The 26,123-nt window shown below is 47.4% G+C and overlaps 1 protein-coding gene across 6 annotated transcripts in view; it reads left to right on the plus strand.

Moving 5' to 3' along the window:
- The window catches only part of LOC144798453 (uncharacterized), a 549,513-nt gene that overhangs the window by 204,994 nt on the left and 318,396 nt on the right, over positions 1 to 26,123 (plus strand). For all 6 annotated transcript variants that reach the window (XM_078669336.1, XM_078669335.1, XM_078669334.1 and 3 more), the window contains exon 3: positions 18,479 to 18,605. In XM_078669336.1, the coding sequence (XP_078525462.1) occupies positions 18,479 to 18,605 (127 nt within the window). The remainder of the gene's footprint in view (positions 1 to 18,478; positions 18,606 to 26,123) is intronic.

Genomic DNA, 26,123 nt, shown 5'->3' on the forward strand with positions numbered 1-26,123 from the left:
GCATTCCCTTTTATGCCCCGTTATTGCTGGCATTGCCCCCTCCCCCCCGCAGGACCGTTTTGTATGCCTCCCAGAGTACCGAGGAAGAGGACAACGATCCCGTGTTTTCTTCAAAATATCGCGTGGTCACTAACTGAAGTTCCTTCCTGATTTTTGGGATGGTGAGGTAATTCGGGTATATTGGATAAATTCTCGTACGTCTCTTTTCGTTTGTGGTGAGTGACAGAGACACCGGTGAGTGATCAGAGATTCCTCTGGGCAGGATGTCAATTTTGTCTAACTTTCCCACTCCCGCCCCTAGAAACAGAAAGTAGTCAATGCGGGTTAAGCTGTTGTGTACGGCGGAGTAGTATGTGTATTGTGCCTCCGTGGGGTGCAAGTGACGCCACACGTCCGTAATGCCCAGTGCCTCTAGAAATCCCGGGAGAGCTGGAGTCCCTCTATGGCGTTCTCTAGTGGGAAATGTGTCTAGTGTTGGATCCATTATTGCATTGAGGTCACCCCCTATGATCGTGTCACCATCTGGGAGGTCTAAAAGGAAGCTGCCTAGTGCAGGTAATGCCACAGAGTGGAGTGCCGGGGGGATGTAGACCGATACTACGTTGAGAGGCTTCCCCTCCCACTGCCCATGTAGTGCCGCGAAACGACCCTGGTCGTCCGTTTTGCGGTGTAGCACCATGAAGGGTGACGTTTTTTTCATTAGTATCCCCACCCCTCGGGAGCCAGACGTGAACTCTGCATGCGCCGCCATGACATAACCACGTCTGTCAAGTGCCTTACATGCTGGTCCCGTGAGGTGCGTCTCCTGAAGTAGGATAAGGTCAGGGCCTTGGCGTTTGGTTGCTTGTAGTACCAACCCCCGCTTTATTTTATCTCCCAACCCTCTGACGTTCCAAGTAAGTAGTCGCAGGGGGGGCACTTCAAGGGTCGTACGTACACCCTCAGCGGGTGTAGTGTGTAATCGTTGGGCCATTGGATCGCCTGTGTAGTTCTCTGTATATCATAGTACTGGTCTTAATGTACATGGGCTGTGCAATGTTGAGGTGTAGAAGTAGCGTGTTGTCCAGACCATTCATGCATTGTACGGTGCGAGGGACGACCGCCACTACTAACGGCCCTTGTGAGGACTTACTGTAGTTCCAGTGCTTCGCTACGGTGCGAGGGAATCACTTAGTGCCTTGTGTGTTCGTGTATCCTGTGGTGTGAGTGATGACTGCTAACAATAACAATAACTGTGTAACTCCCCTTCCAACCCCCCTCCCTGCTCCCCTGCGCCACGGACAAACCCCCGCCCGCTTCCCCAACTGTGCAGAGTGCTTTATCCCATCCCAAACTATCTTACTTGCTTGTGGGGGTTGGTGAGTCCCCTACAGGCACCGGCTCTGCCCACCTTACTTCGCTTCACCAGGTCCAGGTCCATCGCCCACATCCGGCCCCACGGTCCAACTTCAGATAGGGCCCAGTTGACCAGAGTCAAGTGGATTCCGTTCCACGTCGGATTCTGCTCCCACTGAGTTCTCACGCTGTGTTAATAATTGGTCGGTCTGCTTGCCCGCTTGATCTCCGTTACGATGGTTTGGCCGATCCCTGTGCGACCGGCGAGGTTGGCCCACCTGTCTCCAGTCGTCAAGCCAGTCTTGTGCCACCTCCGGCTTGTCGAAGAACCATGTCTTCCCGTTGGCTACAATTCGTAGTTTGGCAGGGAACAACATTGAGTTTAGCAGTTCTCTGTCTCGCAACGCCTTTTTCACCTCGGTAAATGATTTCCGGCGTCTGGCTACTTCCGCCGTGTAATCTGGAAAGAATGCCAAGGTCGAGTTTTGAAGTTTAATGGGCGGTGAGACTCTTGCCGCTTGCAAAATCGCATCCCTGTCCCTAAAATTGAACAGTCTAGCCAGCACAGGCCTTGGCGCCGCTCCTGGTTTGGGTTCGCCTCCGGGCACCCTGTGCGCCCTTTCCACTGAGAAGAAGTGCGATAGCCCTTTAGGCTGGAGTTTATTTTTGATGAGATCTTCTACGTAGAGGTCCATTGCTCTTTTCCCTTCTGTCTCCGGAAGGCCAAGGATGCGTACATTATTTCTTCGGGAACGCCCTTCTTGGTCGTCCAGCTTGTCCTGCAGGTGTCGAGTGACCTTTTCCATACGCTCCATAGCTATTTGCAGTTCCGAAGTGTCCTCAACAAGAGATTTCGTAACCACCTCCACCTGTGACACTCTTTCCGTCATTTTTTGGAAATCGGCTCGCAGCAGAGTAACTTCGGAGGAAATAGAGCCCACTGTTGTTCGCACTTCGGAGAGGGTTTTCATGATGTCTTCTAGTGTGACTTTCTTGGTGCCCTCTGCTTCCTGATTGGCGCCTGTGGAATTTCGGCCATTCATTTGCGACTGTCCCTGTTGACCATATGCAAATTTATCTAATTTGGCTTGTGTCGATCCACTCCTTGGTCCCCTGCTCGCCATGATTCGTGGCTTTCGGATAACGGTCCCGGTTCTGGCAATCGCTATGGCCACTATACTACTGGTGGCTCTTCCCGCTCGTCGTGGTTCAGGGGGGAGTAGGTCGGCGTGTACCCAGTTGTAAGTCAAGAGGAATCCCCCGCTCCGGAGATCTCTGTACCCCGCTCACAGGGGCTCCCTGCCCTCCTAATCCGGTACTTGCCGTGGATAGTGACTTACTGCGTCTCTCCCCATACACCGCTGCCCCTCCACCGGCCGTGCAGAGCGTCTATGGCATGTGTCCTCGTGAGTTATGCCCGCCAATAGCCTCTATGGCTTTCCTGGGTGCTTGCGGTCTGTAGCGCTGCTATTTGTAGATATTTGCTGCGTCGTGCCGCGTCAGGGATTCAAGTGCGCTCTGGCGGTGTCTACCTCGGTGCGTGTCCACAGTCCCTTTCGGTGTAGCTGAAGCCTTGCCTCACCCCACCTTAGTGCGTTCCACACTCACAAGTTCGGGCTCGATCTGTCTTCTGTTGGCGGTGTCAGGCGCAGCGGCCCCTCAAGGTCCTGTTGCAGACGCTGGCTCTGTGGGGTGTCACCTGTCCGGGGCGTCTCTCACTATTCTGCTGCCCGGCCTGGACCGGCACTACCCCTGTGACCGCCACTGTCTCTGCTGGCTCCTCAGAATTCTTCTCGCCGCCTCTGCTCTTAATGGGACCCCGGGGGGACCCGCAGGCAGCCCCGATGTCTAGCTTCACGTGTGGCCATGTATGTCCCGGCCGGGGGTGAAGGGGTTCTATCGTGCCGGGCACTGCAGTGCCACTGTCTCCCTAATTGCCCCGAGGAGATCTTACCTCCCCCGGGGGGGGCCACAGTCTTGCAGGGCGCCGTTCTCCGTCCGGTCGCAGGCACGGCTCCTCAGTCGCCGAGACCTTCCGGCTCTACTTCCAGGCTTTGGTGGGCTTTTCTGCCGGTCTGTGCACCGGCGGCAGCTCAGGAGCCCCCCCCCAGTCGTACGTGGTGCTGGGTCGTCCTTTATGTTGCCTCAGTCGGGGGGAGCGGGGGACGTCTCAGGATCAGCCCGGCCAGCCCTCACTTCCGCCGGGGTCGGAAAATCACTAGAGGCCGGTGCTGCACTCTGGCTGTAGGCCCAGCGACGCCGGGGCAAAACGATGCTGCTCTCGGCCTCGGATGAGCGCCGGGGTAGGACCGGACGATGCCGCTCTTTCACCGGACCCGGTTACCGCTCCTTCGGGTGGGGAATTACACGGATGAGTATGTCGGATTTTACCAAAGGCCGAGTTGCATCAGGGAGCTCCCACTTCACACAGCCGCCATTCTCGGCTGCTAGCCACGCCCCCCCGACATATGAAATCTTGATTGGTGCGTTAGTGTGAGATGCGCTGGAATAGGTCAGTAAGATTGTGACGTAGATTGCTCTAATTGATGCGTTAGTGTGAGACGAGCTGGGATAGGACAGAATATCGGTACAGATTGAAAAGAAGTATACGATCGTATTGCAGAGACTCCTGAGTCAAGTGAGATGACTTTGAGGGTTGGTTGGGGAGCTTCGCTGCATCACCAGCTACATAATTGGCCAGTGCATGCCACACATAGTTTCCGGTTATTTTGGTGAAGCAGGGAGTAAGCACACATTGATTAAAGGTAATCTGTGCCCCTCTGCTGTTCCTGATTTGATTGAGGTATTAGTTCTCCCCCCCACACACACACTCCCGTCTGCTGCTCCTTCCATATTACTTGCACCTTTGTGTCTTGTTTTTCATGGGGTTTATGGTGTATACGATAGCCAGCACTTAGAAAAATGTAATGTACACATCAGTGATGTGAAAGATAGGACTGAGACGCAAGAAGCGTTTCTTTCACTAGCGAAAATGCGGTAGCTGTTTTACAATACACTGAGTACCGCTTAAGTACGCTGTCGCTTTTGTTCTACAGGAATCGTTTTAAAATGTATATTTTAGATGGAAAGAATAGATAAGTTGTAATGGACTCTCTGTTACATCGAAATTTCATGAATCTTCTGGTGAAGTATAACTTTATTTAGATATAAAACATCTATAAAAGTACAGGTCAGAAGATACCAACGACAGTACAAATTATTAAAATAGCACAGCATAAAAACAGTAGGTACATTAAAACTTTCGAATTCCATTTACGGACTTCAGTAATGTTATGTGTTAAAAAAGGCAAAATATACACAGCAACTGTAACCAGAATGGCGTTTGGGCAAAAAAGAAATTTGAAGACTTAACAATAGCGGTGTTATGCTGATGGGTACAGTCAGAAGACAACTATTAGCAGCTAGTTCTAGGAAAACGCAGTCAAGTATAACCAGTTATAGCAGCATTTAATAGAAGTGCGGTTTAGAGTAGACTGTATACCTTTAAGATAGAAACGTTGACCAGCACTGCCCGTTATTGAGTAAAATTGCGGTATGCGTAGCGTATAAGAGTTGTGAGGCCTATGTTTAAAACTGTGTTCTCTGGATTCAGGGCTGCAATTACTGCCTGCCTGCAGGTCCTGATTCCCAGCCTATTCCACTCGACTTTCAATGTTCGTCTGCGCTGTAGCGCAATTGCGGGACAAGGACAGACCACATGCTCTAAAGTCTCAGCCACCTTACCACACCCCCTGCATATTACATCCTCTGACGCACGACACCAGTGAGGTAAATCCTTTAGAAATTGCCAGTCACCCAGTTTAAGAGCCAAGAAGCTAAGCTTTAAATACAAGGGATAAGTGCAAGACAGATAGGGGAGGGGAGTGGCCGGCCCATAAGAATTCATTATTGCCCAGGCATGCTTGCGTTTAGAAAAATGAGCTTTGTCAGCCATTCGAGACCTCAGTCGGGTACGTTTCTTGATACTGGTTTTAAAAACAGCCTTGCTAGGGTTGAGATCCCATAGTTCGCCCACTGATAGTTGGTTAACTGCATCCCTGAAGAAACAGCCATATGACCCCCCTGGGTTTTTCTGAGAAATGTCTGACCAGAGTAGTGACTCCAGAGTACCTGGCTCTGCTTGCCTTAGTTTGTGGCACAGATTCAAATAAGAGCCAGTATTCAAAAATTCGTAGTTTAAAAGACCCAGTTCTAATCTGATCTGTGCTGCAGAAGCAGATTTGGGCATGTGGAATTTTTTTTTATAGATTTTGGTCACATGTTGATTTAGGTTAGCATTGAGTTTTCCTCTAAATATTTCAATGCCATACGACAAAGTTGGCCCGATTTTTGCTCTCATAACTTCCAGTAATGGAGATAGACTTGGACCGGACAATTTTTTTGAGAGCCTAGAAAAAGTCACCTGAAGGTTCATGGCTTTTAGTGATATTTCACTGCGTTGTTTAGCAAAAGAACCCCTGGAGTCAAAATTGACCCATAAGTATTTGTATGTTTTTCCAATTGTAAGGTTCATCTTATTATATAGCCATCCGCCTCCCAAGTTGCGTTTTCTCCCGAAGATTACCACTTGGGTTTTCTTTAGGTTTACCTCTAAGGAATTCATAGTGGTGTAGCTGTTTAATTTGTTAAGTAGCCTTTGCAGACCTACCCGGGTGAGACTAAATAGAACCAAGTCGTCTGCATATAGGAGATTACTAATTGACTCGCCACCAATCTTGGGTGGGTGGCTATTTGTTTCCTCGAGGGTGGCTGGTAAGTCTGCTATAAACAGGTTAAAAAGTAATGGGGCCAGCACACATCCCTGTTTGACGCCTCTAGTCGTCATGATTTTCCGAGAGATATGTGTGCCAGACCCCAGCTTCACTTGTATCCATGTGCCTGAATGTAATTGTATTATGGCGTCCAGAAGTTTAGCCGGGATCCCCCATTTCTTTAACTTTACCCATAGAGCAGCCCTGGGGACCCGATCAAAGGCGGCTTTAAAATCTACAAAGCAGCTGAAAACAGCCCTAGATGTAGTAAGTGCTTTCTCAATGATTATAGACAGTGTCAATAAGTTGGTCGTGGTGCCCGAATTTGCAGTAAAGCCTGTCTGGTTCCTTGGAATCAGGTTATTCAGGTCTGCCCAAGATCGCAGTTCCTCCAGTAGAATGCATGCATATTGTTTTGCCTCAATGTCTAAAAGAGCAATTAATCGATAATTGTTTGGAGAGGCATGCGACCCTGACTTGTAGATAGGATGGATTATCGCGCCCCGCCAAGAGTCCGGTATGGTTGAGTTGCTTAGTGCACAGTTAAAAAGCTTGGTTAGGTACCCCGACCAAAGGGTTATATTTGTTTTAAATAAGATTTGTGGTAGGCCATTTGGGCCAGGTGCTCCATCAGATCTTGCTTTGAGTAGAACTTTAGTCACCGTTTCTTCCGATATCATCAAGTCTACCCTCGGAAGTTCAGAAAATTCAGTGGGGGTATTCCATCTATTACTCTGACTTACCATTGTCGCATCGGAAATGCCTGAGTCAGTGGAGGCCGTTCCCTCTGTAGCCCTAAAGTGGTTGGTCAAGAAAGCAGCCCAGTCCGCTTCTGAAATGTTTGCGCTCCCGGAAGTAAGCGGACCCGAGTTTTGGCGATGGATTAAGGCCCAAAATTTTCTTGAATTGCGGTTTTTACTCTCCCATAGTAATTGGCACCAAAATTGATCCAAGTGGAGGCGTTGGTCTTTTTGTTGAGCCAGCCTAAATGACTTTTGGACTGCTTTATACGTGTTCAGGAGCTCGAAGTTCTCTGGGAATTTCTTGGAAGAGCGCAGGGCTTTGTTTCTCATTTTCTTTAATGCCATAGTTTGACTGGAGATCGAAAACTGAGGGCCTATGTAGGCCTTGTGGGGGTGCTGTTTAGACGGAAAAAGGCTTATCAAGTGGGAGCAGAAAGTGGGCCATGTTTCGGTGGGGGGTGCCGCCAAGTCTGGGTCTCCTGCTGTAAAGGTCACACATTCCTTCATTACATTGACGGAAATAACTTCGCTCCATCTAAGTCGTTTTAGATTTTCCATGTAGGTTCCTGTATATGTTGATGGGGCAGTATTGTGATAGGTTGGCTTCACATTAAGAGTAACGACTTGTGGGCGATGGTCGCTTTCCGTTCGATGGTGAATGCTGTAATTGCCCAAGTGTTGCAACAGGGCTGCATTACAAATGGTGTAGTCAAGATAAGATTGTTTGCTACCATTTGTCCAGGTCCACTTTGGTGGGGTGTCTTCCAAAGATCTCCCATTCATTACCAAAAAACCTGCATATGAATCTTAATTTATTCTAAATTTGAAAAAGAAGTACTGTTTCCTAAGTAATTTAACTGTAATGAATTTGCTTTAAAATGATTTGACGTGCTTTCCAATTTTCCATATCTGCGATGGTCTTTCTTCTATGTTGGTGTTCTGTTTTATGTTGCAACATTTTCTCAGTGCTCTGCTTAGGGTCCACGTGTCATCGGTTCATGACGTACTCTGAGTGTGCGTGGAAACCCTGTAGGAACTGTGCGATCAACAGGCATGATCCTCGGCGTGAAAAGGATCGCTAGATGGGCGGGGGAGGTAGATACACCTGCCCCCCGCCCACTGACGTGCTGTAAATGACTCAGTAGTGCCCTAATGTAGCACTAAGGTGGCCTCCAAGCCTCCCTCCTATGGGGGCCTCCTGCGTGGGCCGCAGGCAGCCTCATTTTCTAGCTCCGGGGTTAGCATTTGCGGTTTCAATGTGGTTGTGAGGGTTGAATGATCAGCAAGACTAAAACAAGCAATTAGCAAAGCCTATAGGTCTCTCCTATACGATCTCTGTTGGCTTGTTCTAGATTTTATTGTAGGCATTTTGAACAGCACTGCTTCTATAAGAGAAAATAAAAGCGCCTATGACGCAACCGTGTCATAGTGCTATTATTTTCTGTGCTTTCAATCATATTGCACAGCAGATGTGCGGTGCAACATGTGTAGTCAAACACTCACGAAGCCAATAGATCTTGCTTAAGCGAGACATATTGGCTTCGCCAATGCTTGTTCATTTTTACTTCATAACCGTCCCAAGACAGTCAGTTAAAGTGAAACTTAAAATGTCAAATTCCTGTCTAATTGTCCCTAAGACACAATAGACAGGGCATGGAAACGCTATTATGGCATGCTAGAATGGGGAAGTCTTGTGACAGCAGTAGCAAGTCAAGCACATTTACACAATGGTAATTAATAGAGCTTACGTTGTTTTTCCTGTCCCTTCTCTGGTTACATGCTTTTTGTGTTTCTTATGATGCTTAGACGTTGACACATGGTGCTCACACCCAAGCTTGGCTAGTAGTTTTGTCGAGTGATTTAAAGGACCCTTGACCTATAATTTTAACTTGCAAGTTATTTCCTTGTTTGCCCCTTCATACTTTCTCATTAGATTACTGTGGCAGCAGGAGCTGTGTACTGCTTTTTCATGCCTGAGTTTGGTCTTATGAGGTTATCTTTTAAGTTATTTCTCTCCAGTCAGCAGCGTCCTCCTCACAATGGTTATGTAATGGCCAACCCTTGTTTTATGCCTTTTTTAGGTTTCGGCCTGCAGTCTCGCTGGCGAGAAATTTTGTTTTTCAGTATGGGGGCTTGAACCCGCCCCTCTTCTCCATTGGCTGGCTTCCTAAACGGAGGCCAGTCATTGGAGGAGAGAGGCGTCATTCCGTTCAAGCCCGGATTCGGGGGGTGTTTTTTAGGTTACTCCAGTATTGGAGCTTTCATAGATTCACATCCCTGAATCATTTCCCCGTCGTCGAGACGGGAGTCTCCGGTACATAAAAAAGCAATGGTTAGCAGTATAGCTAACTGTAAAAAAGGGCTAGACCCATTTTTCTTTTGCAACCCATACCTTTCGTTATGTAAAAAAGGACCAAACTTTTCTCTTAGCCAATCAGAAGCACTCACCCTCTAGAACCCTCCTGAGAGAACCTCTTGCCCCTCAGATTTTCTACCGGCACGTTGTGCTAGGGAGTCTACTTTGAGCTCTGCTCAAAATCTGGATTTCCAACTGTGTTGAAGCTTCATATTCAGGCTATTTCTTCTGGATTAGAGAAATTATAATCTATTTCTCATCTACATTCCTGAAAATGACTGGAAAGGAGAAAAAGGGTCTGTTTAGAGCCTGTGCCACCTGCTCTAAAAAGAGACTCTACACAGATGACCCACATGAAGACTGTATATATTGTCTTTACCCAGACCACCAAGCAAAGGATTGCAAGGTATGTCGCACTTTCTCTAGTAAGACCCTTAGAGATCGTGAAGGACGCCTTCTAATTTGGCTTCAGAAGATCAAGGCCAGAAAGGAGGTGGTTTCTAGCGATAGTGACCAGGAATCCTCCACTTCTTCCAGGAGATCTCAAAAAAGATCAAGATCTCCTCAGGCTCATTCCTCAGGGAACCGTCCTGAGAAGGCCCTAAAAAAGACCAACCAAGGGTCTTCCGGGCGTAGTCCTTCAAAATCTCCTCAGAAAAAATCAAAAGAGAGTAAAGGACTCACTTTAAAAGAGAAAGAATCCAAAAGAGCTTCTTCTGAGCCTTGAAATACACCACCATTGGCTCTGGCATCTTTCAAGCAGCCATCCTCTAGTATTCCTGAGGAGAAGGTGAAAAAATCCACATCGTCGACGGGAGCGTCGACGAGACCGTCGATGTAGAAATCATCGACTACGGCGACGACTAAGGTACAAGAGTTACCATTAGTGGTATTGCGATGAGATCGTCGACGGCGGAGGCGTCGACTGCGAAGGCGTCGATGACGGGAGTGTGGACAATGGGAGCGTCGACGACGACAGTGTCGACGCCGGTGACATTGTCGACGACGGTGAGGACGACGACGGCAGTGTCGACGACGGGATCGTCGTCGACGGTGATGACAATGAGGTCGTCGACGGGAACGTCGACGACTATTACTATGTCGTCGGCGAGGAGTGGATCAATGGCGTTGACAACAGCTTTGTCGACGGTGGTATTGACTACGATCTCGTCGACGTGCTTGTCGACAAGACAAACCCCGGAAAAGAGCAGGAAGAAGATCACGCCAGCAGTAACTTCTCCAAGTAAAATTACTCCATTGGTCCCGTCGCACCTTTTGGAGGAAGAAGAATCAGAAGATGAGGAGGATGATGGGCCCTTTGGGTATGCCACATGCCCATCGGAGCTCCATGTAAAATGTCAAGATGAGGATGATGAGGAAGGGTATGAAGAATACCACAGTATCACATACCACCGCTACCAACAAGAAACTCAGGAACAGATGGTAGCAATGCCATCATCCATGTTGACGGATTTGCAATCTATGTTGGCGGATTATAAACGGAGATTTCCTACGTCAGGAGTTTCTCAAGACATTTCACCTTCACGTCCTCGTTCAATTTCGGCACTCCAGTCCGCAGTACAGAAAACCTGCTGGACACTGCTCCGCTGACATCTCAGGTCCGATAGCAGCAGGATCCTGTGACAACAGATGAGGATGATGACCACGAAGAAGGGGAGCTACCAGAACCCCACAGAGAATGGAATGATTATCTGATTCCTTCTCCGCCTTCGCCCACCCAAGTACCAGCAGATTCTCCACCGGTGGATATTGGTGGATTCCACAACTTAATGGAGAGGGCGGCGAAAAGATTCCAACTGCCAATGAAAACAACTCAAGCAGAATGTTTTCTTTATGACTTTAAAGAGCCATATCAAAGATCAATCAGGTCTATACCAATTATTGACCACATATGGAAGGAAGGATTGCAGGTCATGACAGCTCCAGCAACGGTTACACCGGTACTAGCGAGGCTGGATACAAAATATAAGGCACCTGCGGACGCTCCAGTGTGTTTACTGGGCCATCCTAAACCGGACTCAATCATCTCGCAAGCAGCGCAGCAGTTGCAAAAAAATCCAGCAGCACCTATTTCGGCACCTCCGGACAGGGAGGGACGGCGTTTAGATAACGCAGGAAAAGATTCTCCTCCATGTCAGCGCTCCTGGTCAGAGCTGCTAATGCCCTTGCCATCCTGGGCAGATATGACAGACAGGTGTGGTGCGATGTAGCACCCTATATCGACCTCCTCCCGGAAGACTCTAAGCAGGAGGCGAAGAAGGTTTTACAGGAAGGAGAGAGACTTCGGCTGAAGTTATTGATTGCGCTATGGACATAGCTACCACAGCGTTTCGTTCCCTCAGAGGAGCAGCAGTTTTGAGGCGCCAAGGTTGGCTGAGGGCCACTTCCTTTAGACCAGAGGTCCCAAATAAGATTCTGGACCTACCCTTTGATGGGGAGGATCTCTTTCGGCGCATGGTGGATGACACCCTTCAAAATATTAAAAAAGACACGGATACAGCGAGATCCTTAGGTGCATTACAGTACCGGAAGGGGCCCTTTCGAGGCCCCCGTGGCAGAGGACAACCCTCGTATAGAGGTGGATACCAGCAAGGAAGATATACATCCTATCCTTCCTCTTCGCAGCCCAATAGGTAGCAATATGGGCAGAAACAATCGGGAGGCTACTCTAAGTCCACTCCCAGAGGACGAGGAGGTCGTTCGGGAAGAGATAATAATAAAAGACAATGACAACCTACAGATTGCGGATCCTTCTCCTCCTATCCTGTCAAATATTCCCCTGGGTGGAAGAGTGACTCATTATTTACCACAGTGGCAGAAGATAACATCGGACAAATGGGTTCTCCACGTAATACAATTCAGACATACATTAGAATTCCTCCACTTCCCTCCTCCCACGCCACCGACATATCAAGAAGCAAAACACCTACCCCAGATGCGTCGGGAGATTCGGGCAATGCTCCGAAAGGGAGCAATAGAACCGGTGCCGAACTCCCAAAGAGGAAGAGGATTTTATTCCCGTTTCTTCTTGATCAGAAAAGATGCCCTCAGGTGGCGTCCGATCTTGGACTTAAGGTCCCTAAATACCTACCTCAAGAAACCCAGTCATTCAGAATGGTAACCCTGCAGGATATTCTGCTGCTCTTAAACCCAGGGGATCAGATGACCTCCCTCGATTTACAAGATGCATATTTCCATATCCCCATCCATCAGTCCCACAGAAAGTTCCTTCGTTTTGCAGTGGCGAAAGACCATTACCAATTCAAGGTGCTACCATTCGGCCTAAAGTCTGCACCGAGAATATTTACAAAATGTCTTGCGCCGGTGGCGGCCTATCTAAGAAGACAAAAACACCAGATATTTCCATACCTGGACGACTGGTTGATAAAGGCACCGTCGCAGGAAGCAGCTCACGCTTCCACCGTAGCATGCATGGAGCTGTTTGCGGATCTGGACCTGACCTTGAATGTAGAAATATCATCTCTACAGCCATCCAGGACGATCAAGTTTCTAGGTGCAATCCTGGATACAGCACAAAACAAAGCATTCCAGTCAGTGGAGAGACAGTTGGGACTCGTACATCTAGCCAAGGGATTCGGCAAAAGAAAGTCTCTTTCAGTCAGAAGATACAAGTCGCTTCTGGGAACAATGTCCTCATGCATACCACTCATTCCCCTATGTCGCTTACGAATGCGACCGTTACAAGAAGAACTGGATCTTCAGTGGTGCCAAGCAAAGGGATCCTTTGAGGACAAGATAAAAATCACGCGTCCAATGTTGCAGGCAGCAAAGTGGTGGACTCGCAGGAACAATATCTCTGTGGGTCTCACCTACCTGACCGAACCAGCTCAGTTGGTGGTCACCACGGATGCCTCTCTCGAGGGATGGAGAGCCGTCCTACAGGAGTTACAGGTCAGTGGCCGATGGCGCAGACAAGAACAACAACTTCACATAAACCTATTGGAGTTAAGGACAATAGGATTAGCGTTGTTAGCATTCCTGCCAAGAATAGAAGGAAGATCAGTGTTAGTGCGGACAGACAACACAACTGCAATGCACTACATAAACAAACAGGGAGGAACAAGTTCTCTCTCTGTCAAAAGAGGCACAGAAAATATGGAAATGGGCGATAGATCACGGAGTGACTCTGAAAGCCATACATCTTCCAGGAAATCAAAACACAACAGTGGACACCCTCAGCAGGCAGAAGACGACCTGTCACGAGTGGGAGCTGGATCAGGACACACTGATGACCATCTTTGCCAAGTGGGGAATACCAACGGTGGATGTATTTGCCACAGCCCAGAACAAGAAATGTTGATTCTTTGCAAGTTGGCGTCACCAAAGGGGATCATGGGGGAATGCGTTTTCGATGGCATTTCAGCCGATTCCCCTCCTGCCACGAGTACTCACGAAGATGAAGAAAGAACCATGCAGGATAATACTGATAGCTCCTTGGTGACCCAGGCAGCATTGGTTCACAGAGTTGCTCCTTTTATCGGAGACCAACCCAATACGTCTTCGACCAATTCCAACACTACTGACTATGGAGAAGGGACAAGTGCGGCATCCAGACCCGCCATCATTGCAATTAGCGGCCTGGCTCCTGACTATGGAGAATTTCAGTGCTTGAACATTCCAGCAAAATGCAGGGAAATTCTGTCAAAAGCAAAAGCGGAAAGCACTGATAGAACATACAGGATGAAATGGAAGAGATTCTGCTTATGGTGTCAGAAGAATGCCTTACATCCTCTGTGGGCAGAGGCACATCAGATTATCCCATATTTGCTAAAACTAGCGAAATCGGGATTAGCCCATGCATCTATTAAGGTGCATTTGGCGGCAATTTCACGATACAGGAGAAATTCAGCACGTCCTTCTCTGTGGTCGGAGAGAATTGTGAAGCAATTCATGAAGGGGTTATTTCGAGTTTACCCACCCATCAGGCCTCCACCACCTGTATCGCAACTGAACGTTGTCTTGTCACAACTTATGAAACCACCATTTGAGCCAATACACAAAGCGGATTTAAAATTCCTCTCCTGGAAGGTGGCTCTTTTAATAGCTCTAACATCAGCCAGAAGGGTAGGAGAAATACAAGCCCTTACAATGCAAGAGTCATTTCTCCAATTCAGGGAAGACCGATTAGTCCTCAGAACGAATCCAAGATTCATTCCGAAAGTACCAACAGGTTTCCATTTAAATGAGCCCTTAATCTTGAAAAGAGTTTTTCCTCAACCATCGACGGCGGCAGAGAGGACTCTCCACACTCTGGATGTCCAGCGTTGCCTGAAGTTCTATTTGCAAAGGACAAAGCCGTTTAGAAAGTCTACACAATTGTTTGTGGCGTTTAGTGCCCCCAGAAAAGGTTTACCGTTGTCAAAACGAGGCATCTCAAGATGGATCTCAAGTGCTATCCAGTTCTGTTACCAAGCAGCGGGAAAGCCATTGACTGCACGTGTTCGTGCGCATTCCACAAGAGCGGTATCAACCTCAACTGCTCTATTTTCAGGCGTTTCCATACAGGACATCTGCAGAGCAGCCACCTGGAGGAGTACGCATACCTTCACCAGGCATTACTGCCTAGATGCTCATGCAAGAAGCGATGTAGCAGTGGGACAAGCAGTGCTGCGGAACCTTTTCCAATAACGGTGAGCCTCTTTCTCATCCCTCCTTCCTTTCTTGGGTAAGGAAAGCACATTTTATTGTTGATTGATATTGGATATGTCATTGAGAGGCAATATGTCTATGTATATATTGATACTGTTACTACTATGTGCAAGTATCATGTGTTGCCTGTTAATGTAAACAAGGTGACAAAGACAAAATGTGCTATAATTTACTGCTCGCTATTCTGATTCAGGTATTGTGAATCTATGAAAGCTCCAATACTGGAGTAAGAAACAAGTTACTTACCTGTAACTGTAGTTCTCCAGTATTGGAAGCTTTCATAGATTCACATACGCCCACCCTCCTGCCCTGAGAGGCTCACCTCGGATTGGGTACGGAAAGTATTATAGCACAAGTGCCCGAAAATCTGAGGGGCAAGAGGTTCTCTCAGGAGGTTTCTAGAGGGTGAGTGCTTCTGATTGGCCAAGAGAAAAGTTTGGTCCTTTTTTACATAACGAAAGTTATGGGTTGCAAAAGAAAAATGGGCCTTTTTTACAGTTAGCTATAGTGCTAACCATTGCTTTTTTATGTACCGGAGACTCCCGTCTCGGCGACGGGGAAATGATTCAGGTATGTGAGTCTATGAAAGCTTCCAATACTGGAGAACTACAGGTAAGTAACTTGTTTTCTTCTTTCTCTCCTCTTCCCATTGGCTGGAATTTTACCTTCCAGCCAATGGGAAGAGGAGAGAAAGAAAAGCACGCCCCTGAATCCCAAAATGACCGTGCGTTTCTCCGAGGCATTTCTGCCTCGCCTCGGAGAAACGTGGTGGTGTTTCCATTTTGTGGTTGAGGGAAAGAATGTGCTTTGAGGTGACAGCAATACTTTGGACGTCGAAGCCATCCTGAGGTGGGTGGAGTCCTGCTTTGGTGTGACAGGGCCACGCTTGGCATGAGTGAGAGAGATGCGTTGCTCAAGGTTGCAGCCCAACTTGAGAGAACGGAGCCGCCTTGGTCACGCGCGGAGGGAGTCTGCTCCGTGGGTGCTGCCTCCCTGGTCACCCTGCGCTTGCGCCGCGTTTTTGTTTGAGGTGGTGTGCGCGGGGGGGGGGGGGGGGCCCATGCGCTGTGGTGATGGCATGTTTGAGGCCGTGCTCGGCGTGCTGTGCAGCGCAGTGAGATGATAAAACTGGGCTCCGGAGCCGCACACCGCGCTCTGGGGATGGGATGTCTGCAGTCGCCCAGGGTGGGAGATCGCCGCACAAGCTCTCCTCCGTGGGTGAGGATGGTGTGGGAGCTGCGCTGTAAACAGGCTTCCGAGCTCCTTCAGGTGGAGCTGGGGGCGGCTTCTGCTCTATCCCCGCGGTTGTCCTCTCTGGGAGGGGCCGGCAGCAGCTGAGGGGCTTTCCGAGGCCTGCTGGTCTGTCTTCCTGCGCCCTCAACTCTTGCTTCTGGGGCGGCAGTAACGTCGTCTCTCTCTCTCGACTGCACACCCTCACGGTTCCCAGCATGAACTTCAGCCCTGCCTACACTTGGGACTGCCCCCGCCACCCCCGGCTGAGCTCTCTCGCTGCGGGTCTTCAAACCTCCCCCGTCTCCGCCTCTCAATAGTCTGCACAGTGTGACAGTGTTGTTAAGGGTTCAGGAAATGCTGGTCTTCCGCCGTGCCTCCTCCAGGTATCTATCCCGTGGCCCCACAGTGCCTCCTCAGCAGCCCCCGGGCAGCTGCCTGCCTTCGGCGGCAGGCGCCATGGACTTCAACCAGGGATAGCATCTGCTACCCCTGCCATGCTCTTTTGTACCTCTGACACTGTGTGTGCTACCGCTGGCTTCGAGAGTAACAAAGGAAAATTGAGGAGCAGAAAGTAAACAGCAGCACAATTACATAGAGCTCCAAGATTTCTGTTTACTTTACGCACTTTACGCGTTTTGCATATCCCCTAACTCTTAAGCTTCACAGGGTAGGCTGTTGAGGGGTAGGCTGGTGGTGGAACAGGAGTCAATCCTGTGATCGCACCCTCAGTGTAGGGATCGCTGATATTACTTCAGTCATCCTTGGTGGTTTGGTGAAACCAATGTCCAAGGACAGACCAGTTTACAGGGTACTTATATTAAAAAAAGGTGTCTGTACTTAAGTATGGCCATAGAAAATTCGCTCCTGATACCCAGGATAGTTTTTATTTTTATTTTTTAAAGTCTGAGAAGTGTACCATCAGCATTACATTTTATTTACGTACTCGATGACCTGGTCCTTATGTTAATGTTTGAAAATAATTTGGTATCAAGTAAACACGATTTATTTTAGAAGGGCGTGTAACCTAAATGAAGAATTAACAAGCTTGCCCCGAAACATCTACTTAAGTCTTTTATTCATAATTCAAATAGAACATTGTTTCGCCACTGTATTACTAACTGTATAAATAGCCTTTTGAATGTGTCCACTCACTTGTAATGTGTTCCCCATGCACTTAATTTTTCTTTCTAGCAGGGTGCAGATCATGTTGATTTTAGATTGGGAATACTGTGTTAACCGTGCCCCTCCATTTTCAGGAAGTTAGTAACCCAGATTATTGCTCAAGTCTTTGGTGATCATACCGTGCAGCCGTGTGTGTGGCTCTCTGTGTGTGTGTGTGTGTGTGGCTTTCTGTGTGTGAGTGTGGCTCTGTGTGGCTCTGTGTGTGTGTGTGGGGCTCTGTGTGTGTGTGGGGGGGGCTCTGTGTGTGTGGGGGGGCTGTGTGTGTGTGTGGGGGGGGGCTCTCTTTGTGTGTGGGACTCTGTGTGTGTGTCTCTGTGTGTATGTGTGTGTCTGTGTGTGTGTGTGGCTCTGTGTGTGTGTGGCTCTGTGTGTGTGTGGCTCTGTGTGTGTGTGGCTCTGTGTGTGTGGCTCTGTGTGTGTGTGTGTGTGTGCATCTGTGTGTGTGTGGCTCTGTGTGTGTGTGGCTGTCTGTGTGTGTGGCTGTGTGTGTGTGTGGTTCTCTGTGTGTGTGGCTCTCTGTGTGTGTGTTTGTGTGGGGCTCTGTGTGTGTGTGTTTGTGTGGCTCTCTGTGTGTACTCTAATGCTCACCTATTGCCATTGTAAATGACAATACCATTTATTTATGTTTAAAAAAAACAAAAAATGAAAAAAATGCCATTTGCAATGCCAATAGCTCTAACTTTAACAAAGCCGAGGCCATTGCATTGTAAATGCTTGTTTTCAGATGTGTGTAAGTGTTAGAATGAAGTTTTTTTTAACCTGCAGTGTCTGTGTTTATTTCTTTTCCTTTAATGCAAGGGGCAAAAGGTGAGAATACTTCACATAGGATGTTGATGGCATCCTTTATGTGTTTTTAGGTCTCGCCCATAAACACAGTTTATGTTATCCAAATGTGCAGGTCCTGATTGGGTACTATAGGAACTACACAACAGCTTCTCTTGCTTGAAATTTGGAACAAGTTGTAAAATGAAATTCTCATCGGACAGATATTCTACTAGTTTGTGTAGGGGTGTTTATGATAACAGCAGGCTGTATGGTATCTTTGCAGGATTTAAAATCCACAGATAATTCAGGTTTTTTTCCAATTACTATTAACCACCTCAGCATATGCCTTGAGTTTCCTGGTAAGAGATTTAAAGATAATGCTTTGATTGCATTGATTTCAGGTATCAATTACATTCAGCGATGTTGCTGCCTACTTTTATGAAGAAGAGTGGAAGAGATTGGAAACCTGGCAGAAACAGCTTTACAAGGATGTCATGAAGGAAATTCACAAAACTATCTTTTCAATGGGTAAGGACAAGGAGCAGTCATCGTCTCCATCCTTTACTTGTTCTTTAAGTACTTTGTAGCAAACGTAGAAGTGAATGGTTGTCTTGAAATAAGTTATTTGTGCTTCATACATAAGTGCCCCAGCTCTTGCCATCTGTTTCTGTTTATACACAATCGGCCCAGACCTAGACACTTATGCAAGTATCAGGCCCATTGCTGATATTAATTGCAATGTTGCTGTATAGAATTGGCACAGCCCATGTTAGAATAGTTTCTGGAATTGTGGCCGGATTTCAGGAAGCAGTGTGTAAATGGGCAACGTAATTGGTGCATAAAGAAACAGATAGATGCCTCTAAGTAGCGTTCGTTTTTTTTTCTCCATAATTACATGACATATTTTACATTTTGAGGCACAGGAGATAAATTGATTTGAAGATAATTACATGACTATTGCTATAGTGCCACAGCTAGAATTCGAACCTAGGCCCCAGGTTCGAAGGGCAGAACCATAACCACTGGGTTTAATCGCCCTACCACTTCCTCTCTTTATCAACCGAACGTTCTCAGCCTGTGTGTGATCCTCATTTTATCTGGAGAATAGGCGCACTGCTCGAAATAGACCCATAGAAAAGGCCCATCCTAGCACTGAAACCCGTATTTAAGAAACAAAAAAATACCCAGTTCTGATATCAAAGTTTTTTTTTTGTCCCCAGGCTTGGCCCACAACCTTTGCTGTTCCATGGACTAAGGGTTCTGAAATGAATTCCTCATTATTTGCATAATAGGCTAATTTTCATCTTGGGCCTAATGTAGGTAATAGGGAAATACCGAATTCTAAATACCGAATTTTGCTGATTCGGTATTTAGAAATCGGTATTACAGATGTAGGTAAGAATTCGGTAAAAAATACTGAATCCTTAATATACGTTATTACCGAATCTGTAATTGAGATTAGGTAATAACGAATACCTACCCATTCATTCCTATGGGCTTGAAAGCCCATAGGAATGAATGTGAAGACATTCGGTATTACCGATTCGGTATTACCGAACCGGTAATACTGGGAGGTATTTCAAGGGTGCTGTTGCACCCCTGAAATGTGCATGTGTGCACATGTGGCACACATGCATGCCCTAAAGGCATGGATGTGTGCCACATGGCACTTAAAAAAAAGCAAGAAAGTGCTTTTTTAAAGGAATTCGGTAATTACCATCAACTTGAAGTTGGTGGTAATTACCGATTCCTTAAGAGACAAAAGCACTCTTTTATGTGCCTTCTACATTGCATTTAAGGGATCAGTATTATCGATTCCTTAAATGCAAGGCCAATAAGGAATCGGTATTAAGAAATCGGTATTTACCGATTCCTTATTTCCGATTCCTTCCCTACATCAGGGATGGCTAAATACCAGTCGGTAATGGTGAAATTTACCAAATTTCACAGTTACCAACTAGTGTTTGGGCCACCTACATCAGGCCCCTTGTGTACTATTTGCACTCAAATTAGATTCACTCATGGCACTGGTCATTCTGTACATACAGTATCAATTCCATTTATATTTTTCATAGAAATTCCTAAATATAAAAACATACCTGAATTTCTTTTAGTATAATATGTTTATAAATACACTCAGTTCATAGAGCATCATAAAATAAATCTTTCACCACAAACTACCATATTTTACTGCTTGTTCGATTTTGTGCAGCATATAAATTATCTTTTTTTTGTATCAGAATAGTTTCATTCGTACCATAAACAGTACAGAAAGGAGGGTAAGTATTCCATAGCTGCAGAAGGTTTTAATATCAGACCCCCCCCCCCCCAATTTGTGCATCTAAGTTAACGAAAAACAAAACTTTGCATAAGCTTATAAAACTAATCTCTCAGCTCATCCCTTCTGTTCATCTTTTCCCTTACAAATTCTGAGCATTAACATGTACATGTCAAGTTGCTAATATTTTTTGTTTTGGAGTTTCTAAGATTCCTAGATATTTATTTATTTGATTTATTTGAAAGGTTTTATATGGCGCTGGCTAGACCCGAAGGTATCAGAGCGCTTTACATGAGTATCAGACCATAGTTTCAGGTTACATCATTATAAAATTACACAGTTTCAGAGCATAGTTACATGTTAGAACAAGAAAAACTATAAGGACATATACGTAAGGGAAAGTTCAGGCATGGGGGAGATTCAGGGGAGAGGGGGTAGGAGCAGGGAAGTAGACAAAGAATGAAGGAGGGTGAGAGGTGGGGAGGGAGAGAGACAGAGTATGAAGGAGGAGGGGAGGGTGAAGGGGGCACAAACCGGAGGACAAGTAAAAGCTGCATGCAGAGTCCGGTAAGCTGTGATCCCAGGGGAAGTGGAATCATTCCCACATCTCCGTTGCATGAGGCTCCCTTGACTCAGTGGACTCTCTCAGAGGGGTCTCTCAGATGCCAAAGCCTAACTGTATCCTTTCCCAACAAGGGGAGAGGGAGTGCTTTGGCAAGGGTGGCCATACCATAACCTCAACTGTGAGTGGCTCCCTTGACGCTGTGGACTCTCTCAGAAGGGTAACTGAGACTCCAGAGTCAGGGGAAGCAGACGCTACACCAGGGAACACCGGACCAGGCATTGAAAACCGCCATACCTGCAATACCGGCCAGCCGCTCCTGGGGCCCTGGCGCCCTGGCGCTGTTGGTCTCCCCTGCCGCCGACGCTGCCATCACCGCACGGCCGCAGAGGGGGGAGACTACAGCTCCCAGGCTGCTTAGCGGCCGCACCACCTATTTCCGCAACGCAGAGCGCCCGGAGGCGCATAAAGATCTGCAGCTCCCTCCGCGTCGTGGGACGTGCGCGGGCGGCGCGGGAGAAGCCTGGGACAAGGGCGGGACAGTCTGTGGCAGTCCGGGGCAGGACGAGGCTGGGCTGGGCCACAGACTTTGATCCGTTGTATCAGAGGGTATTTATACCTGTAAAGTGAGACTTTTGATTCCCATGACTGTGACTGTCCACTATTCTTATTAATTCTTTTAAGCCATAAGATTATGAGCTGATTTTATTTTCATAGTACTTAACAATTCATGAAAGTCTTTGTTTTTTTAAAACATATTAGATCTTGCTGCTGGTGTCAAAAATGTCTAAACAGAAAACCCTAAATACCCCACCTGATTTTGAAGTTTACTATATATGTGCCCAAGCGCACTACGCTTATCATTGGATGACTCCCACACCTTTTATGCCTCAGCTGGCAGTTGAGGATTGGATTGCAAATCCTCTCCCTCTGAGTGGCCTCATACACTGCCCTGTGACGGCCATAGAAACGCCGCCTACAACGGTCACATGTACCATCGACGCCTGGCGTCGTATAGCTAAGATGCTGAGGTGTGCTTTGCCATATTCAGCGCAGATGCCTCTGACATACCACCCTAAATTGACACTCCTACAGGAAAAGGGATTTCAGCTGCTTTGTCGGCATCTGCAAGTGGCTAGGTGGGGAGACCTCTTTACCGATGGCCAATTCAACACTGTCGATCTGTTTTTTTAAAACCTATAGCCCCACTCTGCTTGATACGTTTTACTATATGCGATTGTGCCAAGGGATGAAAGCGATTTAGCCGGAATTCCCTGGGGAACCCGAAGCTCTGACCCCACTGCACTTTATGCTATGCTCACAAGATGGCTCACACCTAGTGTCGGGTATGTATCGTCAAGTCAGGGCGACAAGACGGGGGCTAGAACACTCGGCCCGCTCACAATGGGCTGACAACCTGGCGTCAGAGATCACCGATGAGCAGTGGTTTTACTGCTGTGACATTACTGCTAGGATATCTGCCAGCTGTAGGCTCAAGATGATTCATTACAAGTTCTTACAGAGATTATACTATACGCCGGTTAAGAAATATAGATTTTGCTTATCTGATGACGACAGATGTGAAACCTGTCACGCTGAGCATGCTGGTTTCCTTCACCTGTCCTGGGAATGCCCCTCAGTTCAAGATTACTGGCATCAGGTACATGGTGCTCTGGAGACCATGGTTGGAGAGACTATAGATCTTGACCCCATATTGATGCTTCTGGGGTACACGCCGCGCATCCCTAAGACTTGCAGAAAACTCATCGATGTAGCGTTACTCCTCGCAAAACGATGAGTGGCATGCCGCTGGGGTCGCGGCAGAGCTCCAAAGTTTAAGGACTGGCTCACGGATGTAATTTACTGTCAGGAGCAGTCTGCTATTTTTGCTGAGACGCAGCCGATATCCAGTAGACCTAGGGACATCTGGGGACCATTGACCACATATTTGCTTTCTCGCGGGAGCGGGGATGATGACCAAAATTGTGGAGGGGTGCAGGCCGGTGGCAGCGGGACTGCAGGAACCTAACTGTACTTGCACATGACAGTTACTGATCATTGTTATTATGGTTGGAGACTAACTCTCCAATAAGGACGGGGTTCGGGCACCTCCCAACCTCTGAAATTGCTAACTTTACTACACCAGGGGCTCCGCTGGGGACTTCAGGGAGCTTCGCGAAAGTAGAACTATGATGCTCGTTTTATATATCGATGCTCTTTAGAGGCAGACCTATTTGTTGTGCTATATGTTCGACCTGTCACCTGCCTCTACCTATACAATAATGCTGTCATACTATGTATTATTTGTGATATGATATGTAGATAGTAATGCGATACCCCATACTGCTTGTGTTTTTGTACTTGAAAATGTGGGAAAAAAAGGTATGTCAGACAGCACAGCATTAAAAAGTAACACTGGGAGCAGAGTCACAGTTGTATTAGGCATCTTTTACAGTGGCATTTGGTAGCATGAATGGTATGCGATAGGTCAACCACATGTACAGTGCATCACAGTGACTTTAGACTGGAGGACCTTAAACAGAAAGCGTGTGGCACTGTTTTATCAGTCATAAGGTACAGTGGCTGTCCATTGTATGAGGGAGCTTGCACAGTGTGTGGCACAGCTATGTACATCTACATGCACAGTATCTGTTGTCATTATGTCAGACCACATACACGGTATGAGCTTACAATATATAAGTCAGAAGCAGTATGCATTAAAGGTATGCCTGGATTTTTACCAAAAACACCACGCATCTCATTTGTGTCCGGATCTAGAATTATAGCATGAGTAAAATAAGTGACCAAATATTCACAGTGATAGATGAGCTGAATATGCTACATCCACGTATACGAAAAAAAAATACGTTGTACTATACCAATGTTTTTCTAACAGTTGATGAGAACACAGTTACCAGTCTGAAATATGCCAGACTACAGACTGTTCTGAGCAATAGTTATGTCAAGGCTACTGAAGAAATGACCCTAACACATAATGTAATACATTATTACACTGTCAACTCAAAATTGTGAATTTGATAAAACCTCTCAAGATAACTATCATCCTCAAACCTTTATCCTCAGGTTCTACTACCTTCTAAACCCAATGCATTTTCTCGTTTCACTCATGTCTCTCTCCCCCAACCCTAACTTTCTCCAGTCTCTACGATCTTTGTCCCCAGCTCTTTGCGGACGACGTACTCCTCTCCCTTTCTGATCCGGCCCACTCTCTTCCCCATGTGCAAGCCACGCTGGAGCGCTATGAGGTGGTGGCGGGGCTAAAAAAATTAACTACGACAAATCTTATGTCCTCAACCTCACGATCCCCCCGGTGGAACTTCCCCATATTAAGTCGCTAACTCCTTTACCGTGGACAGATTCCTCTATTCAATACCTGGGGATCCATCTGACACCCACGCTGGGGAAACTGTATTCTGCTAACTTCTCTCCACTCCTTGCTAGGATCCAGTCCGACCTGGCCCGATGGAAACCTATGTTCATTTCCTGGCTAGGGAGGATCCATGAGATCAAAATGACCCTCCTCCCCAAGCTCCTATACCTGTTCCAGGCCCTTCCTATAGATCTTGACGGAGAATTCTTCAGGCGAGTGAAGTCCATGATGCTGCGCTTCGTCTGGCAGGGAGGCCGTGCACGCTTCTCCTTCGCCGTCCTTCGCAAACCAAGGAAAGAGGGAGGCCTGGGGCTGCCTGACATTCATCTGTATTATAAAGCTGCACAACTCCGTATACTAGTTGAGTGGTCACAACAAGAATCGGAAAAACACTGGCTACATATGGATAGGAGCGTGGCTGGGAGAACGATTTGGGACTTGGCGTGGCGGCCCAAGTGCGATGGACCCAGAAATGTTTGTTAGTACCCCTACTAGCACCACTCTGAAGGTTTGGGACTCTGTCTCTAATGATGACAGGTGGACCACCTTCCCCTCCCCCTTCACGCCCATACACTTCAACTCCGCTTTCCCCCCGGCGTCACTCGAGGGCCCCTTCAGGGCTTGGAAGGAAGGAGGCTGCCTAGCGCTCACAAACCTATTTCACAATTCTGATCCGCTTACCTTTGGAAACTGTAGGAGGGATTACGGGGTGCCGGAGAGTGAGCGATACCATCACGCACAACTGCTACACTGGGCGCTCTCCCCCCAGGTGAGGGAGGTGGGAGAATTTTGAGTTTCGTTGGGGCCCGCTGGTCACATTCCTCTCCAAGGGCCTGCCATCCGCGGTCTGTCCACCTAGCGTTCGAGCTCTCCACTTGTTTCAACTCTGAATCCCTGCCGCTACACATCAGGTTCCCTGCCCTGTGCTTAGTGCTACCACCACTGGGGAGAGCGGTGGGTGGTGGGGGGGAGGGGGAGGGAGGGGGAGGGTGTTTTCTGCTTGTTTCTTTGTTCGTTATGACATCTCTCTTAATGCTCAATTATAGTACTGCATGTCAGGTCACCTGCTTGCGGAAGAGGCTAATAGCACTATTGCAAACTCTTTGTGATCAACTTTCCGGGAGGATGAGCCGTTTGAATGCATTGTAATGACTCTGTATAACCGAGACTTTTAGCTGGCCTCTTCCTCCATACCGATTGATGGCTCACATGCTGGTTGACCGGCACATCCTAGGACACTACGCTATGTGTAAGAAGCTTGACCACGGGGTCCCTTCCCCAGTCTCCCAGGTTGTCTGCAGGCGATTACTCTGGCTACCCCCTGTGTGGGATGAAGTGCGGGATTGTCGCATGTTTATTTCTACTTTTTTTTATTAAACTGTCAATAAAAATACTTTTGACAAAAAAAAGATCTGTGTTTTGGAAATATTTAGCTTATACCCCAAAAAGGACCCAAACTTAAATGCCATTTCGTCTATTGCCGGTAATGCGGTGACAATATCACTAGTAACAACAACAATGTCGTCCGCATATGCCAGAGCTCTATAATCTATGTACCGCAATTGGACAGGTGTGATGTCAATAGCCTGATTTAACTTATTATTTGCTTTATATAGAGATTTTTTTTTTTAATAAGGGTGAGCACGGGCATCCTTGCCATGTACCGCGACTAATTGTGAACAAACCCGACTCTTGGCCAGCTATTCGAATACAAGCAACTGGGAACAAGTATAATGACTTCCGCACCTGCTGAATCGTGGGGCCAAATCCCTTCAGTCTTAAAACCTCCCACATGTATGGCCGGGAAACCCTGTC

This window comes from Lissotriton helveticus, chromosome 12 (assembly GCF_964261635.1).
Source record: "Lissotriton helveticus chromosome 12, aLisHel1.1, whole genome shotgun sequence".
Taxonomy (NCBI): domain Eukaryota; kingdom Metazoa; phylum Chordata; class Amphibia; order Caudata; family Salamandridae; genus Lissotriton; species Lissotriton helveticus.